The sequence below is a fragment of the Solanum pennellii genome, chromosome 5 (assembly GCF_001406875.1).
Source record: "Solanum pennellii chromosome 5, SPENNV200".
Taxonomy (NCBI): domain Eukaryota; kingdom Viridiplantae; phylum Streptophyta; class Magnoliopsida; order Solanales; family Solanaceae; genus Solanum; species Solanum pennellii.
In genome coordinates this window covers 650,506-670,018 of record NC_028641.1, presented here as the reverse complement: position 1 = coordinate 670,018, position 19,513 = coordinate 650,506, and the positions used below count along the sequence as shown (strand labels likewise).

General features: G+C 30.2%; 1 protein-coding gene across 1 annotated transcript; it reads right to left on the bottom strand.

Moving 5' to 3' along the window:
• Positions 1 to 4,099: 4,099 nt before the first annotated feature.
• Positions 4,100 to 11,442, bottom strand: LOC107020451 (probable alpha,alpha-trehalose-phosphate synthase [UDP-forming] 9). The gene is made up of 5 exons (XM_015220819.2): positions 11,174 to 11,442; positions 10,929 to 11,015; positions 5,387 to 7,449; positions 4,991 to 5,258; positions 4,100 to 4,884 (listed from the first exon to the last, which is right to left on the bottom strand). Exons 3-5 carry the CDS (start codon positions 7,348 to 7,350, stop codon positions 4,561 to 4,563), a joined length of 2,556 nt encoding a protein of 851 aa, XP_015076305.1. The 5' UTR covers positions 7,351 to 7,449; positions 10,929 to 11,015; positions 11,174 to 11,442; the 3' UTR covers positions 4,100 to 4,560.
• Between the last annotated feature and the right edge of the window lie 8,071 nt (positions 11,443 to 19,513).

Here is a 19,513-nt window from a genome sequence, read left to right as displayed (position 1 = left end):
GTGGGTAGGGGGTGGGTGATGGGACCTACAAATGACCATTGGGAAGAAAGAAGAGGAAAAGGGAGAATCATATGAATCTATGATAATATTTGTACAATCTTTTGTGTGTTGTTAATCTCTCATCATAAATCTTTGTTTTTTTACTACTACCACAAATACCAAGGTCAAGCAAATTATCGATCTTTCTTCGTGTTAAAATAAGTGTAATTATTTCAAAATAAATATATTTTATAAGTATATAACAAAAAAGTTATATTTCATTCATTTAAATTTCGAAATTCGAACAAATTATATTTAATTGTAATTTTTTTAAAAAAATATTTTAAATTATCAATTGTTGTGTGTTACATTAGTTTTCAAATATGAAGATTTTATTTTTGAAAACTTAAGGTTTTATGTATGAAACTATTTGACTTTTAAAATTTGAATTGTGTCACTAAATTAGGACATGAGAAGTGATAAATAAGAATAATTTAATACATTATATATTGTGTTTGTTATTTTTTTTTAATAAGCTAAGACAATACTTATTTTGGAAGGTAAAACTTATTGTTTTTTCATAATTAATTAATACTAGTAAATAATTAACTAGATAATAGTAATAGACTTTAAGAGTTTATAAACTACAATTAGAATAATATCATTTTAAATAATGAGATATATATCCTTTTAAGTTTTTCTCATTGATATTGATCAATTAAAATGAAATATCAAATAAGTGTTGGGTATGTAATTTTGAATTGATTTCAAATTTCAAATTTTATTAAGAAATGAAAACAAAATGGGATTTTAATTTCTCTTTTAAAAGTGTAAAAATTGACCTTTTAAGTTAATATCTTGTAAAGAAGCTCATAATTTTAAAAATTGCAAATAATAAAACTGTTCTCAACGTAAAAAAATTATATGTAACATATGTTAAATGTATCTTTTTTTAATTTTATAATAATTGAATGAGCGTGAATGATTCAGATGTTAATGACAAAGTCATGGTATTATTAAGATGTCTATTTAAGAATTTCTATCATAGTTTATCATAACTTTATCTACTTTTGCTTATCGTTCACAATAATCATTTCAGTCACAACTATTATTACTGTCAATTACCACCACCTACCATCCATAACTACCACCCTCAGCCCAATCATAACTATCGTTAATCACCGAAATCAATTATTATCATCATTAGTTAGGGGGATAAGTGGACATGTTGGATCAAATTTGAACGGGTTATAATGGATATAAGATAACAATGGAGTCAACACCCAACCCAACCCAACCCTAATTTGTTTGGGTCAAAATGTGTTAGATAATGAATTACATTACACGTCAAGACCCAACCAACTCAATGTTTACCAAGCCTAATCGTTTTATTTATTCTTTTAAGTTATTTTAGTACCTAATAAAATTATTATTTTTCTTTATTATGGCCATATACAACCTGTAAAATTGAAAAAAAAAAGTTTTTTTAAGAATATCTCGACAAGATTTTTCACGAGTCAATTCAGGTTCCATATCAACCTATTTTTTAATGAGTTGAGCTAATGAATGAATGGATCAATAACTCGCCCAAATTTAAACGAATTAGACGGGTTGAATTTGGTTTTGCTACCCTTATCATTTAGCCATCATTTACAATCATCCCACGAACTATTATTATCTCCACTTATCAGATATTTCCAATACAAACATAAGATATCAGATGAATTTTTTTTTATATAAATTATATAATTTAAACATGAAAAGAATTTATAAAGTTTTGATCCTATAGCCATTGACGACAAGAGAGAAGATTGGTGGGGGCTATTGGTATTTGGGTGGTCCAATTTTGTCAATATAAACATTGATTGTATCTATAAAACTTATTATTCTAAAACTATTCTCCCACTTGCTAAGGCTATTGTAGCTATATATAAAATATATATATATTAATTATTTTTTAGATGTTATAATATAATTGAGAAAAAAATATGATAGAAAAAATAAATCCAAGAAAGCATCATATATACAGTATTTTCGTTTCTTAATCAATCATTTTCATTTCCTCTCTATGGGCACATGCAAATGCAACTACTAAAAGAAGGGCATATATCATTGTGTTTAAAGTTAATATGCACAACTACCACTTATATCATACTAAAAATATATATTAATATAAAAAAATCAATTTAAGTTTTTGTTGTGAATCCATTTTATATTGGGAGAGAATAATTTAGATTTAAATTTTGATTTGCCATAATTCACAAAAGATAACTTTTTGTAATATAGAGAACGCTAATGAGCAAGAACTTAATTAATGTATAAGATTGTTACTCAAACTAATAAATAGATGTAACTTGCATGAGTTGAGAACTTTTCTTGAAAATTTGAGTGAGAATATCACGTTGTTCTTGAAAACTGACACAACTATTGAAGCAAAGGTATGTACATTTACAGCTAAATTATGTTCGTTTTTACTTTGAGTGATTTGAAACTTAATGTGCTTATAAGCTATTTTATGTTTTTATCAAGTACATAATATGTAATATACATTTTTCATCCTATGAAAATATGAATCTTTTTTTGCTAGATTGTTTGGTTACTTCCATCCGCGGACCTTGTTGGTGACATCAAATTCAAATGCCCTACACTCCACTTTTTAAAACAACGTTTCTAATATATAAATAATTCACTTCCTAACCAATAATTAAACGAACACTAATTATAAGTAAAATTCGTGTGAGTGACATTAGTCACATTATCATTTAAATTATTGATGGTTTTTTATTGGTTGGTGAATAGCATAGCTCAATTGCCAATTTATGTGTGCCCATTCACATCATTTTCAAATCTATTACGTTATTTTTTTTTGTATACATCTTCATCATGTGATATTCTGATGTCATTGTATCAATTATTTACCATCATTTTGGGGAGGAAATTAAAAGATATGCTATTAGTTTTAAATAATAACTTTTTCTTTTCTATTATTAGTGTTTTTTTTTCTTCAAAAATCTTTTGGCAAACGAGGGGAAAAAAAAAGATGGAGCATTACGACTTCACCAAAGAGCCATTGGATTGCATTATTTTTAGGGATGATAATAATACAGTGCGGTAAATTTTATTCGTTATTCTATTTCATTATACTTTATAATTCATGTGATCTCTAATCATATTTAGCTATGTACGTTACTACACACATTCTTATTATTCATTACATGATAGAATTCCTCTAATCTCTATGTCAATTCTAGCTTATTTTTCTTTTCTTTTTGGGTGGTATTCTATCATTCTCAATGTTTTTTTCTTCTTTTTTATTCGAAGGGCTATAACCATATGTTATTTATGTGATATTGTTTATTTAATACAAAATATTTGAAACAATAAATTCATAATCTAAAACAAGTTGTAGATATTTCTATGGCTATTAATTATACTATTTGCAACAAATTTTAAATTGATAGAAAATAATTACAATTACAAAAAGAATATGAAAGAAACATAATTTTAATAATAAACATTAAGAGTACAAATTTGTTTCTCCCTTTGATAAACATTAAATTTTATCCATGATTTAAGGGGACTGTTAGCGGCGTATTTTTCAAACTCGGATGATTTTGATTGCTTTATGAATATTTCATAAATTTGCCGCATATTTGAGATGCATCTTCAAAAGGAAATGAAATTTAATATCCTTTATATAGACATAAATAAGAATTTAAAATTGAGTAGCTTCCGAGAATCCAATTTGGTACTGAACACACCTTATCTACACAAACATAAATATTTTAAAATTGAATTGTTACTAAATATAAAAATATACTCACGAACTAAAAAGAAAAGTAAAAATGGAATACATTAATGGGTAGAAGGTCAGCTAACTGATTGTTCGTGGGGCCATCATTGGGCTTGGACACCGTCCAACCCCAAAATGTTTGGCTATTTATTTATTATAAAGAAGTTAAGAGTATATTCCACTTTAATTATTCCTACTTCATGCAACTCCTGTCCTCAAAAATTAATTGTATAAAACTATTTAAGACAATTAGATGTGATTGACATAAGAAACAGAAAACTGCACACACTAAATTTTACAATGATCAGGATAATAGCGTCTAAAATATTTACAGTAGTAAAGCAGAACAATCGAACTAATCGCATTTTCGATAACACGTTCCAGAAAAGTTTAGCACTATGTACATGTTCAAGCGAACTCATTTGGCACAAAAAGGGCATCAAGCATTGTTTGTTTGCATCCACTGAGGTAAAACTTAAACCAAACTGTCATAAAGCTAAACAGATAAATGTATCTATACAACGCAATGGTGTTTGTTAATCATTTCAGGGCAGCCATCATGACTACGGCAAAACTGTACTTTCAAGAAAAGTTTTTCCCCAATGATGAAATCTACAGAAAAAGCAGTCAACATTGACGGGAATGTCAAGCCCTGAATGCAGCATAACCTGGAAAACAGTCGGTTCCGAGTCCAGCCATGCATCAGATTTAAGTTAAGATTGATGTAAGGTAAAAGATTAACCCCAAAAGTAGAATCATGTGCATGCCCAATCAACTACTTAGCCTTCTCACAGAACAGAGTCGAATGCAACCTGGAAATGAGCAGTATGTCTTGGCTTTGGACAGGACGCATTACCAAGACCTTGAAGTAGTCTAAGGACATCAGCTGTATCATCAAGGTAGTACTTCGCTTTGCTTGGCTTTTGGCCGACAGTGCAGGCAAAGATATCTGGGGCAGCACTGACTGACGGACTGGATACACTGCTTAATATGCTCTCAAACATGTCCTCGTCTGATCTATCGTCTCCAATGCACATAATGAAATCAGGTGGAGTCCCACTATCTACCATCATCGAGAGGACCTTTTGTGCCACTAATCCTTTAGTCACACCCTGCAAATAAGCACAAAAAGTAAAAACTTTGAAGAGCATAATGCAACATGCACATGTCTGTATCGGCGTGACACACAAAACAACACCTGAGGGAGGGAGATCTTACTTGTGGCTTGACTTCGACAATATGTTGGCCCCTCTTAACAACTGCAGGTTCATTTGAAAGTACATTTTCCAAATGATCCAACAATTCCTTTGCCTGACAGGAGCCAAAGTCTGGGTCTGCATCCTGATGGTGCCACACCAAAGCACTCTCTTTAGGTTCAATATATGATCCATCAGTTGTTTCTGTGTAAAGTTTCATCACAGGTTCCACAATTGGTTTCCACTCAAGATCAGAAGCCAAACATTCCCAATCCGACATTTTACTACTCCTGCAACATGATAGAAACCGGTTAACATGAAGGTGTTCAAGGAAAACTTCAGAAAATCATTCGAAATGAGAAATTATAGGGCAACTGGGACAAAGGACCGTGCTATGTTCACATAAAATATCCATTACCTTATGAAATACCCATGTTCAGCAGCTATTCCGAGCCTTTCACACGGTGCAAGCCATTCACTTAATGACTTTCTTCCTCTGCCACTAACAATATACACGGTGTTTTTAGGATCATTGCTTAAAGAATTCAACAGCGTAATAACTTCAGCACCTGGAGCTTTAACCAATGATGACTGAGGTACAACAGTGCCATCATAGTCCAAGAATATTGCCCTTCTCTGTGTTCTCCTATATGAGGAGACGATGTGATCAATAGACAGCTTTCTAAAATTCGGAGAAAGAGCAATAACTCTGAAGCCCAAGCCCAAGCCAATGCCCCAGCAACGCTTACTGTAATGATCTTTGCAAGCTCTTTCCAAATCCTGCATAAAGCTACGAGCCCAGTAAGCTACATCATGAGAGCTTACATAGCGGTAGTGCTTCTCATGACGAAGTTGTTTCTCGGAATCGGACATTGTAATGGCCACATTTAAAGCCTCAGCGACAGCTTCAATATCCCATGGATTTACCCTAATTGCTCCACTCAGAGATGGGGAACAACCAATAAATTCTGACACGACAAGCATGCTAGTTCTAGGAGAATCAGTTTTAATACCCATAGCATCATCCATACCAGGAGAACCTTGCCTGCAAACGATATACTTGTAAGGCACTAAATTCATCCCATCCCTTACAGCATTCACTAGGCAACATTCAGCAACAGCATAGTATGCAGTCTTCTCATAGCGAGGAACCGGACGATCAATCAAAATTACGGGCTCATAATTAGATCTACCGTAAATTTGGTTGATCCTTTCAGCAGTTGAATATGTCTCCCTCTTTGCTTCCTGAACATCTTTGCCCGAGCTACGAGCAGGATTTACTATTTGAACAAGAACAAGTTTCCCCTGCAAGCTCTGGTCCTGCTGTAGTAGGTACTCAAATGCTAGCAATTTCAGACTAATCCCTTTGAAGATGTCCATATCATCCACACCCAGAATTACCTTCTTCCCCTTGAACTGTTCTTGAACTTCTTTAGCTTTATCAAAAGTAGAAGACAAATTCATCACAGACTCTAGTCGACCCATATGTATGCCTACGGGAAGAATTTTAATGTAAACTGTACGACCAAAATAATCAAGTCCAATATGTCCTCGTTTAGATTCATAATCTAAACCCAACATTCGACTGCAGCATGACAGAAAGTGACGTGCATAATCGAAGGTATGAAAACCAATTAGGTCGCAATTTAACAACCCTTTGAGAATTTCATCCCTAACAGGCAGAGTTCGGTAAATTTCTGACGAAGGAAATGGGCTATGAAGAAAGAAACCTAGCTTGACACGATGGTAGCGCTTCCTTAAAAATGTCGGTAGAACCATGAGGTGGTAATCTTGAATCCAGATATAATCATCATCGGGATTTACCACTTCCATAACCTTATCAGCGAAAACCTTATTTGCAGAGACATAAGCTTGCCACATCTGCCGGTCAAAACGATCTCCATGATCAGGACACATTGGAAGCATGTAGTGGAAAAGAGGCCAAAGTTGCTGCTTACAGAAGCCGTGATAAAACTTTTCCTGGATATCATGGGGTACAAAAGTAGGCACACACTTGAACTCCTCAAGAAGTCGCTGAGCAACTTCTTCCTGTTCACTGTGTTCCACATCAACCTTCAGAGAACCAACATAGACAACCTCAGTTTCAGGAGAAAACCCATCCTTCAATTGCAATAAAAGAGAATCCTTATCCAAACTGAATAACCACTTTTTAGCTGTTGTATCCCTTTGAGCATGCAAAGGCAGCATGTTTGCTACAACAATTTTTCGCTCTCGACATGAGGATGACACACCATCAGAATCACCATCTGCGATAATTCCAGGAACTGTCATCACACGTGGAAGACCTCTAGGTGTCTGAGGTATATCTAGTATATCTCCAGATGCCATGTCCAAAAGATTAGCACAAGATCTTGATGGCATGATTATAAAATAAAATTTGGTCTACGTTGTTAAACACGCACCGCTGGAGTTTGAAATCTAAGCTTGAAACTTTCAGCCCCAAAGCAATTGTGCAGTAACCTACAGCACCAACAGGTAGAAAAAAGAAATCATTATTTCGCCAACAAGTTCATCATAAGTCGTGATTCCTAACATCATCAGTCATCACAACACCAGACAATGTAACTATGGACTGGAAGGCTTGACGATTTAACAAGCATCAAACAAGGAATGGCAAAGAAACTTACAAGTGTCGAGAAATATTTAATCTCAAACTAAAAAAAGGGAAAATATTAGGGAGTTCATATAACTGTTACAACATTACAATGATTCAATAATTCATCTCAATCACATAATAAGAACGACATGAAATGCAGCACCATGGAATTTGACAGAAGTAGGAGTTTTAAACAAAAATTTACAAGCCGACAACTGATATATTATGGAAGCTACTAGTATTACCCAACTTAGCAGGGTGAAGGGTTGGTTACATTATAAGGTGGGATCCAATACATAAGAAGAGAAATGCACATTTCCCAATGTCATGATCTAATAACATGGCATTTATCATAATAACTGTAATATGGCTATGATAGACTACGACTGACTCAGTAGCAACAGCAGTTACTGTTGAGCTGTAATGAGCAGTGAACAAAAAACAAGTACCAATAAAAAGTTTAGTTCTAATTTCAACATGTTGAATAAGATCGGTGGATGGTTCATCACAAACCTAGGAATGATATGTTTGTAACAAAATCACATCCAAACCAAAACCTATTTGAAGGCAAGCGCACCAAATCATGCACCACTTCCAAGTTCTCCAATTAAAAGGATATTACAGAAAGGCCACCCATTAATCCTTTCATCTCTCTGTTAAAAACTAAATTGGTGTAGTAATACACATTCTGAAGATGCTTAAAAAGCTATTGCAGTTATTCACCATCTACTTTCTGGATGTAGCAATTATAGGTAAATGTGTTCATGATAAATTGCATCTATCCTTTTTCCTTTCAAAGGAAATTATTGGATATTCAATGCTCTTTGAAACAATAAAGGCATTTTTTATACTACTATTTGTCAAAAGGCTCACTCAAGGCCTGAAGCGACACTAGAAACGTGTTGAGCTCTTTGCTTAATGTGCGCTTTAGTGTTGTCATCAACGTTATAGGGGGGCATACTTTTCCTTGACAATGAGCCTCTTCTCTAAACAATTGATATTTCACTTCACAGTAGAAAAAATTCAATTTCTTTGTTCATAAATTTGTCATTCATTTCATGCTTATAATTATTATCCTTTGACTAAACATATATATTTGTATTGTTTCTCCTTTTGAACCTGTTTTTATTAAAGCTCATGGTTTATGTGCGTTGTGCGCTTAAAACCCCTTCTGCACTGTTAATGCTGCTATATATCTCTCTAGAGTATAGCAATTGCAGGTCTAAATTAAAGTTTAACAGCTTTGCCAATCAGCCATAAAATGAGTTCTAACATGCCGTCAGAACTCTTAATATTTGTTGTTTAATAATATGCAAGAGAAGAATCTAATTAAGTAGTACACTTATTGTCTAGTTTTTTGTTCTGCAATCGTCATTTTACACACAAACCTCCAAACGAAATGACCCCTTAGGATTCTGTTAACCCCCCTAAAACAAATTATTGTCAAAGGCTAGTTCAAACCCTAAAGTTAGTGCAAAGCAGGCAAAATGCTTTGCCCTGCTGGGTGGGAGCTTAAGACATATGTCTCATCGCCAATGAAGTTATTGTAAAGAGCACAGTAAATAATGAATATTTTACTTTACTGTAATTCTTTTAAAAAATATTATCATTTATATATTTGTTATGTGTGTTTATAAGTGTTATTCATAAACTACACTATTTTTATTTTCTTTATTTGCACCTGCATTGAAGATTGTGCTTTTGGTTTAAAGCCCCCATGGACCTTGGACCTTAGCGCTTTGCACGTTTTTCACCTTTGATGACACTACTACAGGATGCTAGAGGATTAACACTTGACCACCAAATCGGATATCCATAGAATCTAAACAACCTGTAAAAGACAACTATCTCTAGAGAAATGGATCAAAATAAGATCCAGCCCTTGTCATCAGTGTAATAAATATGGTAGTGAAGTCTGACCTTCCACAGTCAGCGGTAACATCTAATTCAACAAAACAAACAGAAATTACAACCTAGTAAGAAATTTTTTTTAGAAAGTACAAACATAAGAAAGTTCTGCAACAACCAATAGTTCAAAAAAGGGCATCAACTATCTAACCATTTACGGTGTCATGCGTAACATTATCACCAGAAACGTCAAGCAAGAAACTCAGAAGAACATTGCCCCTATGCAATGAACTCGCATGTGACCTACTAAGTACTCATATTCAAATAGCTTGCTCAATTTGGACTTCGCCTCTGCTAATGAGCTAACTACATCTTGTGAGCACTAGATGCAATAAGCAAACCAAACTTCTTCCATGTCCATTACCATATAACAAGATCTTTATGTGATCATTGTGGGGATAATTATCCCTACCGACACTTAGCTAAGAGCCTAAAAAGAAACTATATGCCTGGCTCCCCCGATCCTTCACGGCATAATTATGATATTTGTCACCTTATGGATGTTCAAATTTAATGCTTTCAATTTTTAAGGTGTCACACTCAATTCTATATTGATAGTGTGTGTAGGTTTGCGTGGTACACGTGCACAAGGAAACAAAAAACGTTGAGAACTTCAACGGCTACAAACAGTCCATTTACGTCACTCTGAAAACTTGGGAAAGTTTTCCAATTTATTAACTTTCTTTATAACTTTTTATTCAATGAAAAATGTGATGTCCACACACAATATTGAGCTAAAAGTTCCTCCCTCAAAACTAGCGGAACTTCTCTACAGAGAAATATTTGTCGTCTTCTGCTCATTAATGAATGACAATTCACATACTTGGTCATGCATGCCATGATCTCCAAGAAACACACCATATTACACCTCCCTGCGCAAACTCCGCATCTAGGTGCTTTCACGTTCCCGTTTTTCTTTCTTACGCTCTCATTTATGACACTAACTCAACAAACATTCAAATGCATGAACATAACAGCTACACATCTAGATTTTTCTTCCAACATTTACTTCCACAAGTGTTAAATGAACCCATTTACGAATTCATTATTTCCGCATCTCTTAGGCCTTTGCTATTAGCATGAAATTACTGGTAATTCATAATGTTTTCCAAATTCAGTAAATCTGATTTTAAAGAAACAAAAGTACCAACTTATCCTGGCTTTGTGCAAAACAACCATTTTATGCTGATTTCTTCATTTCCATAAACCATTTCAACTCCACCTTGAATTTTAAGTTATCATTCACAAAATCAATGATGAAACTGGTTCATATAAAGTAAAGAATCTTCCAATGAAACAAAAATGGATATTTTCTGTAAGATACAGGACAAAAATCCAGTTATTATATCAAGTCGAAATACAAGTACAACCATACAAACAAAAGAAATAAGGATCTAAAAATTAAACTGAACCATTAAAAATTGAAAATTCTCACCTTAAAATTGTAAACCTCCAAAAAACTCCCAGCAATTTCCGATGAGATATAACAGCAAAATTTCCAAACAGAAAAATTCAAAAACCACTGCAAAAATCAATCAATTAAAAAACACATCAATCTCTACCGTTTCGTCACCGAACAACATATACACCAATTTCCATATCAATAAACCTCCAAAACATGAAATTCCAGGAAAATTAAACAACATATCATAGAAACTGAGTTTCATATACTGACTGTACCTTAAAAGACAAATCCGGTGACTGGGAACACGGTGATGACGTCAGAATCCGACGAATTCAAAAATTATCACACACATGAAGAGAGAGAAAAAGTAACTGTGTGTGAGTGTGAAGTTTCAATGGAAGAAAATAGAGAGAGGAGATCAAAATGCAGAGAGAGAAGAAGAAGAAGAAGAAAACAGGGAAATGGTACAAGTGTTGTTGCAATAAGTACTACTATTTCTATAAAATAGCGAAAAGCTTGACTTTGGGCTTTTGGGGAAGTGTCGTTTTACGTGTGAGAAGATAAAGTCGAACTTGGCTTAACCATGGTTAACTTATAAACCAACCATAGTTATAGTTTGTGATTTTGTACCTATATTTAATTTTCTATCCTTACCTAATATTTAAGGATTAGTACTAACTACTAACCAACAAAAAAATGTCGTGTATCGTGTGAGGTTGTTTTTTCGTTTATCAGAAGTTTTGAGTTTAATTTCAATATAAAAAGGAGTATTTGATGTGAATTTGGATTAATTGAATTTCAATACAGATATAGAGCATTAGGTGGAATATAAAAATAATTAGTGTTATATCTTCGGTCTCACTTCATGTTCCTTTTTTTTTGTTTAGTTTGTTTCAGAAAAAAAATCACTTTATTATAATTAAAAATAACTTAATTTTAATATGATAATTCACGATCACATAAATAATCACAAATTCTTTTTAAAATATTATGTCAAATTAAACGATAGCACAAATAGAATTAAGGGAGTACTAATTTAGTATTGCTAACTTGTTCCATGCCTTCTTTAAAAAAATATATTAAGGTTTTGCCTTTTAAGATTTGTCATTTTTCTTTCCTTTGGTATGGTTGAGAAAGGAGAGGGTTGAGGGGACACATGGCTATTTTAAATGGAATTAGGTAAGATTTTTTACTAAAGTTTATGTTAATTAGGAGTTGTTTTAAGAATATTCTTATTTTTCTTTTAAAAAAAATATTTGTTGTTTTATTTAAATTTGTATGGTGTTGAATCAACAACGAAGTAAGATTTTTTAAATTTATGAGCTCAGATAGTAATTTTTTTTATATATACTAAATAAAGTTTTAAAAATCATATACGGTGTTTGAATCAAGCTATTGTATTAATCTGTTGAATTAGTATTAATTAAAATGTGAATCGCCATTATATAGAACCTATTTAAGGAAAAAGTCTCCCTACAAAAAAAATTTCATACTCGTGAACGCTAAACATCTAATTAAAGTCAAACTTTCTTGAATTTATCACAATAAAAATTTCACATGATGATTAATCATATCAAGAAAATCTTAATATTTATTAAGTTAGCTCATTATAACAATATTGCAAAATGCTATCATGACATATAAGAACTAAATAATGATAAAGCATTATTGAAAAATCTTACTAAGATTTTTTGATTATTTAATATCCATAAGGGGCTATACATATTTATCTCATTCAGTGCATAAAATACAAGTAATATAAGTTCTTTTGTTAAAACTTTGGACCACAATTTTCTTTTTACCAAAATATAGTTAACAACCCCACTCAAACACATATAAGACAACTAGAGCCAAAGAGATACCACTAATAGATAAGAAAAATATTATAAAATAAAAAAACTAAAAATTAGCCCAAAAACTTTATGATTAGAATCTTCATATGGATTTATATAGTTTCTTTTTACTTTTAAAAAATTAATCAAATCGATTTTTAATCATTTTTTACCTTAAAGAAAACAAGGTCAACAAAAAAGTTAAAAGAAGCAATATTAGTAGTTTACCAATATCATGAGAAACTTCCTCCACTAATTCTTGATATGTTTTAGGGGTAGTTAGAGCGTAAAATATGTCGTATTTAAAATATTTAAAAAGAATCGCATTACATAAAATATAAGCAGTACACTAATTTTTATTTTCACAGCTTAAATATGTGATATATAGATCACATAGAGATAATTTTACTATAAAGTTTATCTTTTGATTATTTTTTTTATTTTTATAATAAACAATGTTATCGCGCGAATAGTGTAAAAGAAGCTTGCTAGTTGTTTATTGGAGAATGGGTGTACTTCTTCTCTCTTAGCTTATTTTAATCAATAAGTTTAGGTCAAATGTGGATAAGCTATGACTAATTAATCTTTAATTTTCATATGCTTTTCTTGATAGACTCCAACCAATGGGAAAAGTACAAAACAAGATATATTATTTATATATATTTATTAATAGAATATAAGATTAATAAACATCTCAATCAAACACGATAAAGGAGATCCATTAATTACATGATCTTTGATTAGTAAAATGGCATCCTTAATTTACTTATGGGGTAGATGATTTCCCCCCACTAAGAATTATCAAAAGACACAATATATAGTTTATATATGTGCAACTAAAAAGTCTAAAATACATATAAAAGTATTTGATATTTTTTTTAACTCTAAATAAAATGAAATAAATTTCGAAAAAAAATTACATTAAATTAATTTTATTTGAACTTGACGTTCGAATACGAAAATAAATAAATTAAACACTTGTTTAGAAATATGCTTAATGTGGGAGAAATTTGCACAAGATGTTAGCTTAATGTTCATAATATTATTAATAGTGTGGTTTGTTCTTTTTTTTTTTTAATTGTTATAGCAGGAATATTGGAAAAATATACTCCCTCAATTTTTTTTTACATGGCTCTCATAGTATACTAAATATATATAGTTAATCTATTTTACCAAAATATATATATATATACATATATGTAGATTCTTCCTCTTATCAATTTAAACAAATCAAAGAGATATATTATTTTCTTTCAATATTATTCTTTTCATTAAATTATCTATAAAGTAATATTAATGAAACTTGAATTTTCAAAGTATAATTAATAAACATACAGTAATTAAGTACTAAAAAGAAAACAGCAAGCGTCAAATAAAATTGAATGTACATAACCTTAAAAATTGGTTCTAAAAAAATATAAACTATTATTATAAAAAAAATATTTGTTAATATTTTTTTCTTTCGAACAAAAAATTTTAACTTAGGAATATTATGGACGTGCATTGCAATCTCTTAAAAGAATAAAATATAAAAATATAAGTCATGAAAAAGATAAGGGCATTATTTACTACTCTTTTCGTATAAAAAAGAATAATCTAGTTTGACTTGGAACGGAATTTAAAAAACAAAAAAAAAACTTGTTAATCTTGTGGTTATAAATTAAAGTTACGTCAAATGTATCAAAATGCTCTTAAATATACCACGTGAAAAGTTAAAATTAAAATGTTATTGAAAAAGAAAAAAACATCTTTATAAAATAAATTTAAAAAAAATATGATCATTATTCTTTAAACGAAGGGAGTACGGAGAAAAAGTAAAAACTACTATGGATAAAATTTTAATAAATGACAAGGAAAAAAAGAAGACAAAGCCCCAAATAATAAGCATAAAAAGGGAAAGTGCATACGCTAATAATTATGTGAAGAAAAGGTATGCAAAATCAATTGAATTAAATGTCAATAACATAAATGCACTTTATCCATTCGTGCATTTATTTATCAACTTTACTCATACTATTATTTTCACAACTTGGCATTACTTTACCAATATATTTTAAATTTTCGTAAATTTAAATTGAGCAAAAAATAATTTTTCGATGCAAATTGAAGAGGTCTTTGTTTTGCTATGATCTAGAAGATACTAGGGCCCTTAAATTAAAATAAAATCTATGCAATAAGTTTCTCAATTAAAAAAGTAACTTTGAACATGATACAAGCAAACAAAGAATTCGTACATGGTCGGCATTTCAAACAAACTATATTGTATATTATGAAAAAATATTTGACAAAAAGAATAGATAATTTAATTAATTACTTAAAAGTGACAATTTTATGTGTATTATCCAGTAAATCTGCATTAGGTCGCTTTTCCTAATCATAAATATTTGTACCGACCCATATCTACAAGAAATAAAAAATTAAAAACCTATTTTATTAGAAATATCTTGATTTTTAATTTATAAATATTTACAACTTGTTTTTTAATAGATGGGCATAAAATTTGGCAAATGGAAAAGGACAGTCAAAGTAAAAAATCAAATAAAAAGTCGTTAACTTAAAAATAAAGTTATTTTAAAATTATAATGTTCGAGATCATAACCTCAATTTTTATATAAGATATGAATTAAATATTAAATAGTTTTTATTTTGGAAACGTCTCATTAAATGATAAGGTGGTAAAAATAAAGCAACATGAAAGGGAAAGTTTTATAAAAGAAACTGAATATGGATAATATTATATCAAACCGACAAAAAGGAACTAACTAACATTGTAATGATTTGATAAATATTTCTTTTTTTTTAAACTTTTAGATTTTAAGTTCGAAATTCTAATAATATAAATTATTTTTATCAAAAAATTATTTTATTTTAATAATATAATTATATTAATATTTATCTAAATTTAATCAGACGCTAATATAAATATTAAAAAAATAAACTACAAAGTATATACGTGGGATTCACTCTTGCCATTTTCCTCGTCGCACCTTACGAACTTTGATTAAATCCCTATTTGGGACCCACCATTTGCATGTTTATCCAATAAAAAAGCCCCACGTCATTATGAAAAGCTCCGCGTGCTGCTGTTCTAATTAGATGAGCACATTTAATATTTACCACTTCTTCATTTGCGTGTATCAAGGAAAATATGAGTTACCAAACACTGCCTTATGTTACGTTATGTCTTGTCTAATTTTGTTCTTTAGTTTTTTAACATGTCTCTATCTCTCTTGACTTCTACACGATTATATTATGATCAAAAGTATTTTGAGTCACCTCACATGTTTTAATTCGAATTGTGAATCTCTCATACACGTTCTTAATCGCTTTTATGTAGTCCATCAGTATACCTCTATCCTCCAAACATCTCTAGATGACCTCTATATGTACTATACTGAATGTATTTTCTAGGTCAATGAATATTATATATGTAAGTCTCTCTTCCTATCCTCGTATTGATCCAATAATATTGTCTTTACAAGGTGTATGTCTTCTATAGTTGATCGTTCTTGCGTAAATTTGAATTATTTTTTTTAATATAGACACGCCCTCTCTCTTTCTCATTTCGACTACACTTTCATAGGTTAAAATGTATAAAAACTTAATTATTATTTTATAAAAACAGCGAAAATGATTTTTAAAAGAACATATAAAATTCTTGCCTTACTCTTTTAAAAGATGAGACCAAATTCTATCCGATTTTGAAATGAATAGATTTGATTATTTGAATCCAATCAAAGAATGTATTACATTGGTCCTCTTTGACAAATAATGATATTTTCATTTTTGCAAATATTAGTTTGACCACCAATTTTCAAATAATATTTTAATTTTAAAATACAAATAAAATATTAAAAGTCCATGTTTACGAAGCATCCAAATGGAATATAACACATAGATTCTTTCACAAAATATCATCTTTTTTCCATTTAAAAGTCATGTTAAAGCATAACTTTAATTTTCAATTCTAAAGTCCAACCTTTTTTTTAAAAAATATTATTATTGTTTGTGAACTTCAACTTTAAATATATTTTTTTTCACAATTTCAACTAAATATTGTTCATATGCCTACTTTACTTGATTATATACACACAGATCAAGAAATAAAATTAGCCAGAACCCATGTGAATCCCATGTGCATGGCTTCAAGTCCAATATTGATTATTGTGATCTATTTATTTCCCATTTAATTTTTCTAAAGTTTTCCAATCACAGAAGTGTCCATTTTTTAGTTTCAATTCGTTATTTAATATCTATATTAAAATTTTTATTAAATTTATATTTTATAATTATATTTAAAGTACAGGGAAACTTTATTAAATTTATATTCATAGTTTTATTTAAGATATAGGATTCAGGGTTCAGATAGAAATTGAAAGAAATATATTTTTAATATTTAAAAAAAAATTTAATTGTATTTTTTGGACGGTTGCTTACCAACAGACATCTAAGCGACTAATCAATACTATTTCTTTGAGTTTGAAATATTATTCTGTTTTTAGTGGATAGAGTCATTTGATATTTATAATTCCATATTATTGGTATAAAATGAATAAATTTTATGGAATTAGCTGAGATAATTGGAAGACATAATGTATTTTATTAAATTAGTTGAGTTGCACACAAGTTGATGCATATACGAACAAAAATAAATAAATTATTCACTTAAATTGTAAATGTTGATGAATTTATCTAACAAATATTTTTACACAAATCTTATAGTATTAAGAGTTAATCATATTCTATTTCTATTCAAATTACAAAAGTTCTTAATTTTGGTGGAATTCAGATATATCCAAAATCAGTGGTGGATACACATTCAGGTGCATGGGTGCTTGAGCACCCATTACATTTGGAGACTAAACTAATATACTTTGTATGAATATGTGAATTGAGCACCCATTTTGGTACCGATTTCAAATTACGAATAGTTGAGCGTCCATAACTAAGAAATTCTGGATCTATCACTATCCAAAATGCCTCGATACATATGTCTCGATTTACACTTCCCTATACGTCCTAACAATCACGTTACGATTTCTGATACATCACTCAATATTTTAATACATCGCATACTAGCGATTAATACATCACATAAAGTGATGTATCCGATTGATACATTGCTTAACTAACTGATATGTCACGTAAAGTAATATTTTGATACATCACATACGTTCTAATACATCATAAAGTGATATATCTGATATATTCGACTTATACATTACGTAACACATGAATTTTTATAATTTTCTTAAATGATAAAAGAATTTTGGAGGATATAATAAATTAAATCATGTATTTATGTATTTTTTTTTTCTTTTTTTATCTTTTATGTAGCGGGGCCAAGTTTATCCAAAACAGAGCATAATTGAAGGCAGTTTGTGATAAGATAATGTATGGGCCGACGAGATTGGGCTTTGTGTGGGGCCCACTTACTTGCATGGAATGTTTCAAACGTATAATTCAAGCAACCTATGAGAATTTCTTTTCTCTTTTTCCACGTTTTCTTTGTCATTTCTATGTCCCCTCCAAATTCATACAATAAATATTTTGAGTCAAAAATTGCGTCTCCGACACAGAATTGTCTGAATCTAAATATATATCTGAATATTAACGTATGTATTGATATTTATAGGTTTGAATTTAAATACATATTTGAATGTTTAGATGTTACGTTGACATTTGAGTTATATAAATAGTTACAATTGTATGTTTTCTTAATATACAAAATTTGTCTTTATTTTAAAAATTAATAAACATAAAATTTTAAATAAAATACTAAATTGACCTAGAATACCATTTGCTTATCAGATTAAAGTGACTTATTTTGTCTTGACATAAAATTTAGAAAAATCAAAAAGATTTTTTAATTTTGTGGTCTTAAAAAGATAGAGCAAATGGTTACTAAAATGTCTTTTAATCTTGTGATTTTAAATATAGATGAAAAGTTGAAATTGAAAAGTTGTTAAAAAAAGAAAGATATTCTTCTTGAGAGTTGCTCTTTGCCTAAAGCCCTCCTTTCGACTTAGCTAGAAATATCAACTGTAAATAGCTTTAGCATTTCTTGAGTTGAAAAAGTAATGGACTAAAAAAAAAAGTATGTCAAACAAATTGAAACAAATGAGTATGATTTATAATGTAGTATTTTTAGAGAAAAAAAAATTCATGTAGTAATATTATTATTGTTATTATATTTGCTATACTCCTAACCAAAGGTCTTCGGTTCAAGCCCTAAGTATGGAAAAATCGTTGGTAGAAAGTGTTTTCTCCCAAAAGAGGCCCTATACGACACAAATTCAAAATAATGAGTTTCAATGTTGATGCTCGACATCGAGTGAGAAGCAAAAAGATGATGATAACGTCGTTATATATCCTTGTGAATGAAGTTGTAACTTTGGGCTTCTGCCTTGTGTTACTTTGAGGTCTTATTGGCCCAGTTGATACTGGGTTTCTATATGGATTACTTCTATATTTTTCAAAAAGACTAATTGATACCCAATATTAAATACTAATTATGTTTTGGGCAAAATCTTGTTAAAATGAACTTCATGCAGAAAATATTAAAATTCAGTCATTTTATCTATGAACTTGTTGCAAAAATATTTAAAATTGTACCATATATATGTCTAATCTTTATGCAAAATGACCAAAATTTAACTATATCACTGCAACTTTTAACAACAATAAATATTTACATTAATAAAGAATGTTAAAGTCTTTACCGACAGTAGTTAAATGCCATTAGAACCAATGTCGCTGAAAACTTTTGGTATACATACAAAG